General features: G+C 43.5%; 1 protein-coding gene across 1 annotated transcript; it reads right to left on the bottom strand.

Moving 5' to 3' along the window:
* Nucleotides 1-6,046: 6,046 nt before the first annotated feature.
* On the bottom strand, nt 6,047-9,411 carry LOC122564663 (mitochondrial import receptor subunit TOM5 homolog). Its single transcript, XM_043719746.1, has 2 exons — nt 9,230-9,411; nt 6,047-6,875 (listed from the first exon to the last, which is right to left on the bottom strand). Exons 1-2 carry the CDS (start codon nt 9,348-9,350, stop codon nt 6,841-6,843), a joined length of 156 nt encoding a protein of 51 aa, XP_043575681.1. The 5' UTR covers nt 9,351-9,411; the 3' UTR covers nt 6,047-6,840.
* Nucleotides 9,412-9,673: the final 262 nt, after the last annotated feature.

The following is a 9,673-nucleotide window of genomic DNA, read 5'->3' on the forward strand; positions in this document are numbered from 1 at the left end:
AAGAGGTGAGCCCACAAAGGTAAAAGTTAAAAAATAAGCTATACACATCAGTCGTTGAATTGGTTGCAAAGAACAGATAGTTGAACATTTCAGTGATTGGAGTGGGTTACTAGTTATATCAACATTGGTTTCACAATCTTTATTTTTGCAGCTTAAGATTTTGTTGTTTTGATGCCTTTCCTCTATGATCAAATTCCAGCATTCACAGAGAGATACTGCCCTTTTACTATTCTGTTTTCTTTTGTCTGGCTTGCTAGCTAATTTACTTCTGGGAGTCAAGAGTAAGCTTTAAGAAAGCTATTGGAATAATGTTTATGGAATGTATTCTTTTCATCTCTCTTTTTCTGATCTCCTATTCCACTCACCATCCACAAATTACACATCTAACAGACTTGATGTGGGCATTATTACTGGGTCAGTGACCATCCATCAACACTTGAACTGTGACAGATGAAACATGACAAATTTTATTTGAGATATTAATTCTGTATTCAACTTGGTTAATAAATGGGATGTTTTGAGGAACTAAGTTGACAATTATATTCACCCTGTCAATATTCTACATGCTCTGGCTCCAGTACCAAAAAAGTGTATGTTCACTTAGATCAACTGGAATCGAATAAGTTTTGCCTGTGCAATCTATAAAATGCTTTAATTGTGCCAGATTACAGAGGAGTAAGTGCTTGATGTCTTGAAACGGATAAAGGTGGATAAATCCCAGGACCTGATCAGGTGTACCCGAAAATTCTGTGGGAAGCTAGAGAAGTGATTGCTGAGCCTCTTGCTGAGATATTTGTATCATCGATAGTCACAGGTGAGGGGCCAGAAGACTGAAGGTTGGCAAATGTGGTGCCACTGTTTAAGAAGGGCGGTAAGGACAAGCCAGGGAACTAGAGACCAGTGAGCCTGACCTCGGTGGTGGGCAAGTTGTTGGAGGGAATCCTGAGGGACAGGATGTACATGTATTTGGAAAGGCAAGGACTGATTATGGATAGTCAACATGGCTTTGTGCATGGGAAATCATGTCTCACAAACTTGATTTGAGTTTTTTGAAGTAACAAAGAGGATTGATGAGGGCAGAGCGGTAGATGTGATCTATATGTATTTCAGTAAGGCGTTAGACAAGGTTCCCCATGGGAGACTGATTAGCAAGGTTAGATTTCATGGAATACAGGGAGAACTAGCCATTTGGATACAGAGCTGGCTCAAAGGTAGAAGACAGAGGGTGGTGGTGGAGGGTTGTTTTTCAGACTGGAGGCCTGTGACCAGTGGAGTGCCACAAGGATCGGTGCTGGGTCCACTACTTTTTGTCATTTACATAAATGATTTGGATGCGAGCATAAGAGGTACAGTTAGTAAGTTTGCAGATGACACCAAAATTGGAGGTGTAGTGGACAGCGTAGAGGATTACCTCAGATTACAACAGGATCTTGACCAGATGGGCCAATGGGCTGAGAAGTAGCAGATGGAGTTTAATTCAGATAAATGTGAGGTGCTGCATTTTGAGAAAGCAAATCTTAGCAGGACTTATACACTTAATGGTAAGGTCCGAGAGAGTGTTGCTGAACAAAGAGACCTCGGAGTGCAGGTTCATAGCTCCTTGAAAGTGGAGTCGCAGGTAGATAGGATAGTGAAGATGATGTTTGTATTGCTTTCCTTTGTTGGTCAGAGTATTGAGTTGTGAGGTCATGTTGCGGCTGTACAGGAAATTGGTTAGGCCACTGTTGTAATGTTGCGTTCAATTCTGGTCTCCTTCCTATTGGAAAGATGTTGTGAAACATGAAAGGGTTCAGAAAAGATTTACAAGGACGTTGCCAGGGTTGGAGGATTTGACCTATAGGGAGAGGCTGAGCAGGCTGGGGCTGTTTTCCCTGGAGTGTCGGAGGCTGAGGGGTGACCTTATAGAGATTTACAAAATTATGAGGGGCAAAGTCTGTTCCCTGGTGTCAGGGAGTCCAGAACTAGAGGGCATACGTTTAGGGTGTGAGAGGAAAGATATAAAAGAGACCTAAGTGGCAACTTTTTCACACAGAGGGTGGCACAGATATGGAATGAGCTGCCAGAGGAAGTGGTGAAGGCTGGTACAATTGGATGGGTATATGAATAGGAAAGGTTTGGAGGGATATGGGCCGGGTACTGGCAGGTGTGACTAGAGTGGATTAGGATATCTGGTCGGTGTGCACGGGTTGGACTGAAGAGTCTGTTTCTGTGCTGTACATCTCTATGACTCTATGTCACAACCAAAAAAGGCACCACCAGAGCTTTATCATAATCTGCTGACTGTAATTGTCCTCCCACTGCAACTTTCTTGTTGTGTTTGTACTGAACAAATGGTGATATTTATACTTCCAGGTCCCCTCCTAAATTGCACAATGGATTCAGTGTCAATGTAAGAGAAGGAACGTCTACTTGTAGATGGTGTACCTACGTACATTATGGAAGGTCTTGGTAAACATTGAAAGTTATTAAAGCAGTGTGAAAACTAATTGTAAACAAATGCAAGTCTGAATAGGCAGGACAATGATATCTTTATACTAGTTGAGTTGAGCAGTTAATTCTAACCATTTCCAGATATACTTTCACCACTCTCCAAAAGCTGATAACCAGGATATAGGCAACATGCAGTAGCAAAGAAAACCCCGCTTCTCTTCCTCATCAGTGATTGGCAACATTGCCGTTGGAAATGGATCATTCTTTTACTGCTACTGAATTCAATTGAGGTTCCAATTACCAAAGTAACTCACAGTTGAAAAAGCCAGCAAACCATAAAGTCTTTCAAGCTGCTGCAGTAATTGAGTTCAGTACAGCATCATCAGATTTCACACCCAATATGTGAGCTGGCAATCAGGGCATTATCAGTGCAATGAACTCACAAGCAGTTTGTTGATGAGAGAAAACCTGGAAACATTCACTAAGGGGTGGTGGATGTCTTTCTTACACCCTCTTTCCCCGATGGGGAATCTGGGCACCACACCTTAGAAGGGACCGAACAACCTTGAGGGAGTATTCTGTAGTTTATAAGAATGAAAGCTGGACTTCAGAGTTTTAGATTAGATTCCCTACAGTATGGAAACAGGCCCTTCGGCCCAACACGTCCACACTGACCCTCCGCAGAGAAGCCACCCAGACTCATTCTCCTATGCTATATTTACCTCTATTTGCACATAACACTATTTGCAAAGCCAATTCATCTGACCTGCACATCTTTGGAATGTGGGAGGAAACTGGAGCACCCGGAAGAAACCCACACAGACAAAGGTAGAATGTGCAAACTCCACAGTTACCGGAAGTGGGAATTGAACCACGGGCCCTGGCGCTGTGAAGCAGCAGTGCTAACCACTGAGCCACTTTGAGAAGAGATTATACAAATTATGCCTACTTTCTTTAAAATGGTAAGGGGGTGATCGGATGAAAATCTTCAAGGTAAAAACAAGGACTGCAGATGCTGGAAACCAGATTCTAGATTAGAGTGGTGCTAGTAAAGTACAGCAGTTCTGACAGCATCCCAGGAGCAGGAAAATTGACATTTTGGGCAAAAGCCCTTAAGGTATATTCCTGATGGAAGGGCTTTTGCCAGAAACGTCGATTTTCCTGATCCTCAGATGCTGCCTGAACAGCTGTGCTTTACCAGCACCACTCTAACCCTGAAAACCTTCAAGATATTGAGGAGGAAAGACAGGGTCGATAAACTATTTCCATTGATTAAGAATTCTAGAACTAGGGGGCAGAGTCTAAAAGTCAGGACCAGACTGGTCGGGAGAAATATTAGGAAGCTTTTACCACAAAGGGTGGTATGATGTAACCTTCACAAATGGCAGTGGATGATGGATCAGTTGTTAACTTTAAATCTGAGGGGGAAACTTTTGTTAAGCAAAAGGTATTAAAGGATGTTGGCCAACTGCAGATATTTGGAGTTAAGCCATAGATCAGCCATGGTCTAACTGAATGGTGAACAGGCTCAAGAGACTGAATGGCTTGCCCCTATGCTCCTCCCCCAGACCCTGAGCAATGGTGATGCTTCTGGCATCAGCAGGAGAGGAGCCAGGAATTCCAGGGACTCAGGAGGGTAAAGATTGGCAAGTATGGGGACATACTGGGGCAAACATTATTTGAGGTGGTGGTGGTGAATTCGAGAATTGTTACTAGGGTGCAAACTGCCAAGTGACGGTTCAACATTGTTAGGGTGAGGGAAAACTGAGCATCATTGGAATTGAAAGGGTGGGGATGTGGGGCTAAACAACGTCAGACTAGTGGGAACGTTGGGCAGAATGAACATTTTTGGTGAAGTGGAGAAAATAATGGAAATTAGTGTCTACAAATTTAAATATTTCTTCCAGGTTATGATACCTTTTGGTGAATTCCGACCCACAAGGAAACAGATTCTAGTGTCCTATTAGTTACCTTACATGCCTTAGATATTTTCAAACACTTGGAGATTAATTTAGGGCAGCATACAAAGATTGAAAGAGTCTTCATGAACAAAAATGCTGCAAATTTAAAACTGAGTGTTTAACCTATGTTGCTCTTATTAAGATGAAAATTAAGCAAAGTGGAGCTGGTACTTCATATTAGCAGTCCACTACCTCTGCAATCCTTGTTAATTACACTCCGTCACAGAGATGAGATTTCTTTACCTAGAGAGTGGTGAGCCTATGGAATTCACTACCACAGAAAGCAATTTGAGGCAAAAACATAGTCTGATTTCAAGAAGGTGTTGGATATAGCATCTGTGACTAAATTGATACAAGAATATGGGGATGGGGGGGGAGGAAAACAGAAGACAAAGAAAACAGGAACAGCCTATTGAGTTAATCAGCCATGATCATAATGACTGGTGGATCTGGCTTGAAAGGCTGCATGGCCTGCTTCTTAGTCCAATTTAAGCTTTTGTCTTAAAGAAAATTTCAGTCTGACAACAGTGGATTTGGGTTTATAGTTAGCAAATATCTTGGAGTGTCCTGAAGATAGTATGCACAATGTGGACTTTCATTTGTTGTACAGGAACATGCACTCAACAGAAAATGAGAAAGAATATTGAGTAAACAATGCTGAAAGAAAGGAAATCTTTACAAAATTAAAGAGACAATTAAGCCATCGATTGTCTATAACACTAAAAGGCAAATAGATTTGGTACAATGTGACAAGAGGTGCCCTACAGAGATCTGTATTGGGGCCTCAAATTATTCACAACATTCATTAATAACTTGGATAATCACTACAAATGTCAAAAATCCAAATTTACTGAAAATTGGGAAACATTGCAATGTTGACAACAGCATAAAATTATAACAGAATATTGATAGATCAGGTGAATAGGCAAAACTATGGATTAATTTAAATAAAGAAATGTAAGGTTACCCATTTTGGACCAAAAAAGGATAGATATGGATTTTTTTTAAAAAGGCACAAAGTTAGATGCAGTGGATGTGGGGGGGGTTCAGGTGTGTTGCTCTTTAAAATGCCACAGACAGGCACACAACATAGTCAAGGCAGTTCATGGGATGCTGGCTTCCAAATCTAAAGGGGCTGGAGTTGAGGGGTGCAAATGTTATGCTGCAGTTATACAAAACCCTAGTTAGATCCCATTTTAGAGTATGTGGGCAGATCTGATTACCATATTAAATGTTACAGCAGATTCAACAGGCTAAACATGGTCTACTTCTGCTTGTATAAATCGACATGTGGAACAATTACTTTAACAGGCAGAATGTACAAAATAACTTACCCATTTACATTTGGAACAGAACAGCTGGTTGCTACTGGTTCCACTTTACTGCTTAAAAATGTGAAAAGTATCACCTTCAGTTCAGTCAGACAATTCATTAATGAAAATCACAGATGTCCTGTTTATGAAAAGCTAGCAAATTGGAGGCTTCCACATTTCAGAGACAAGGGAACCTAAATACATAGCAGATACTGCTCTTACAATTTAAATATACTATACAAAAAGACCAAGGGCATAGAAGAGGACAAGAGGAAAGAATTGAAATCAGAGGTGTAACACAGTAACGATGTGATTTCAATCTTTATAATCAGACCAGACAGATAATTACCAATTGTTTAATTGATAATAAAATGCATCAATTTTCATACAAAACCATTTAAAGTAAATCCAGCAGAAAACAACTCAACTTATAGCTGGGGAAGTATCAATGCTCCATGTTGTTTCTTACAGTGCACCCTTCAAGAGGAATGACAAGTATTACCAATGATTGAAACTCTGCAGATGCTGGAAATCTGAAACAAAATGCTGGGGGAAGAGAAAAAAAACAGAAAAAGCTCAGAACTCCGATCAGGAGAACAGTCATGACAGACTCAAATGTCAACTTTCTCCAAACCTGCTGCCATGCCTGGCAAATTTCATCAAATATTTCCAAGATTTTTTGCAATTCCATACTCCTTACAGGTTCATAAAGTTGGTCAAGTCTCAGAATCACTAAGCAAACACTAAATTTTTCTCCAATGTTGGGGAAACTGAGGTGACTTATCTAGCTGACTTTGGATCAGATTCATACTCTAGTCAGACACCATGTATTACAAACAGTTTTTTGTGCACACTGATATAGGAGGGCATCTGTTATATAAAACAATTACAAAAGGCTTTGTGCAAAATTAAATGGCAAATTGTTCAATGTAAGAGAAGCATAACCAACAATTAATCCAGTAGCACAGAGGTTTTCGATATGTAGAGGGTTGACAGCTTGCCCTGAAGTTTAAAAGATCCACTTCTTAGTGAGATTCACAATTGTCCATTCAATTTATCATTTTGTACCAATGAGCATCAGGTTTCACTTGACAACCATCTTGCAGATAGCACGTCTTTGATGCCAGCAGCGAATTTCATATACTATCCAGTTTACTTAGGATAAATGGAGCTGAAAGAGAGAGGACAGAGTCAGATATACAGCACAGAAATGGACCCTTTGGTCCAACCAGCCCATGCCGACCAGATATCAGAGTAAATCTAGCCACACTTGCTAGCATTTGACCCATATCTCTCTAAATCCTTCCCATTCATTTACACATCTAGTTGACTCAAATTGTTGTTATTGTACAAATCTCCACTTAGAGTCAGAGATGTCCAGCATGTAACCAGATCCTGCGGTCCAACCAATCCATGCCGACCAAATATCCCAACCCAATCTAATCCCACCTGCCAGCACCCGGCCCATATCCCTCCAAACCCTTCCTATTCATATACCCACCCAAATGCCTCTTAAATGTTGCAATTGTACCAGCCTCCACCACATCTTCTGGCACTATTCCTGTCGACAATGATGACATAAAGATCAAAGCCAAAGGCTCTGCAATCTCCTCCCTAGGATAAATCTCATCCAGCCCAGGGGACTTATCTATTTTTACACTTTCCAGAATTGCTAACAACTCCTCCTTGTGAACCTCAATCTTGTCTCGTCTGGTAGCCTGTATCTCAGTATTTACCTTGCCAACATTGTCTTTTTCTAGTGTGAATACTGATGAAAAATATTTTTTTAGCGCTTCCCCTATCTCCTCTGACTCCACGCACAACTTCCCACTACTATCCTTGATTGGCCCTAATCTTTCTGTAGTGATTCTTTTATTCCAGATATACCGATAGAAAGCCTTATGGTTTTCCTTGATCCTGTCTGCCAATGACTTGTCATATCTCCTCCTGGCTCCTCTTAACTGTTTCTTTAGGTGTTTCCTGATTAACCTGTAACTCTCAAGTGCCCTACCTGAGCCTTTATATCTCATCCTCCATAGGCCTTCTTCCTCTTGACTAGAGATTCACATTCTTTAGTAAACCAGGGCTCCCTTGCTTGACCACTTCCTCCCTGCCTGACAAGTACACATTTAACAAGGACCTGCAGTAGCTGTTTCTCGAATAAGCTCCACATTTCAATTGTGCCCATTCCCTGCAGTTCCCTTTCCCATCCTACGCATCCTAAATCTTGCCTTGCAACATAATTGCCTTTACCCCAGTTATAATTCTTGCCCCGCGGTATATATCTATCCCTTTCCATCGCTAAAGTAAACATAGCCGAATTGTGGTCAGGAAACCAACCTGCATGCACTGGACAAAAACTGACCCATCTAAAGCACCCGGGGGAAGAAGATTGCAGGTTAGGAAGGCGGTGCTGGATTTGATGGATTTGACTGAGACAGGCTGGGGGGAGGGGAAATGAGGAAACTGGTGAAATCCGAGTTCATCCCTTGTGGTTGGAGGGTTCCTAGCCGGAAGATGAGGCGTTCTTCCTCCAACCGTCGTTTTGTTGTGGTCTGGCGATGGAGGAGTCCAATGACCTGCATATCCTTGGTGGAGTGGAAGGGGGAATTGAAATGTTGAGCTACAGGGTGGTTGGGTTGGTTGGTCCGGGTGTCCCAGAGGTGTTCTCTGAAACGCTCCGCAAGTAGGCGGCCTGTCTCCCCAATATAGAGGAGGCCACATCGGGTACAGAGGATGCAATAGATAAACAGATAAATGAATTTGATAAACCACTTGCACACAGACACAGCACGTCAACATTTAGTTTTTCAAGTTAAGTAATGAGACAAATCACCTAAAATGTCATGAATGCCGATCCTAAGCAATGTGACAGAAGATGTGGTGGAGGAACTGCTCACTTTGCTGTATGACTTTATTACTATAGAATGCAACATTTATTAGAACGGCCCACGGTGGGTGAGGAAATGGTTGATGCTCCGGGCAGTTCAAGTAGAGCTGATGAACAGGGAGAACAGTTCCTCGCATCTGATTTGGGAGATTCACTGAGAAACCTAACAGCCCGGGCAAGGGCTGACTGGGGTGGACAAAGTTAAAAATCACACAACACCAGGTTATAGTCCAACAGGTTGAATTGGAAGCGCTAGCTTTCGGAGCGCTGCTCCTTCATCAGATGGTTCATCACAACCGCCTGATGAAGGAGCGTCGCTCCGAAAACTAGTGCCTCCAGTTAAACTTGTCGGACTATAACCTGGTGTTGCGTGATTTTTAACTTTGTCCACCCCAGTCCAACACCGGCACCTCCGAATCATGGGGACTGTCAGTGTGACTTTGCGCGGCTCCACCCCGCCCCTCACCCTCCCGCTCTATTCCCCCCCTCACCCTCCACACCGCCCTCTCCCTCTCTAACCGCCGCAGTGGCCCCCGCTTGCTCCCCCGGGTGTTGAGGCGGGCCATGTGGGAGGCCCAGTCCCGGGGTGGGGAACTCCCATTGGGCCCGGGACCCCTCCGCCTCCTGGTACTCACTCGCCCGCAGGATGGCCACGTAGATGAGGAAGTTGCGGACCGAGCGGAGTACGTCCGCCCTCATCTTCTTGCGCAGTTCCTCCGGGTCCATCTTCGGGCCGAGCGCCTCCATCCTAAACATGGCGGCTCGCGGGCGGACTGACCGTTCACCCACTAGCCCCGCCTCCGCCCTCAACCACACGTGATCCGCTTTCGCCAATCAGCGTGAAGGTGCGCGAGCCAATGGCGGTGCCTGACGTCGGCCGCCTGACTCCGCCCCTGCAGGGGTCACATGACCGACCCGGAAATGGGCGGTTCCGCTCTCAGGTTGGAGTCACGTGCGTTACAGATAAGACACCGGAGTGAGAACCGGGAGAACCCCCCCTGATCCCGGTGTGAGAACCGGGATTAGATTAGATTACTTACAGTGTGGAAACAGGCCCTTCGGCCCAACAAGTCCACACC

The sequence above is a fragment of the Chiloscyllium plagiosum genome, chromosome 2, assembly GCF_004010195.1.
Source record: "Chiloscyllium plagiosum isolate BGI_BamShark_2017 chromosome 2, ASM401019v2, whole genome shotgun sequence".
NCBI classification, from domain to species: Eukaryota; Metazoa; Chordata; class Chondrichthyes; order Orectolobiformes; family Hemiscylliidae; genus Chiloscyllium; species Chiloscyllium plagiosum.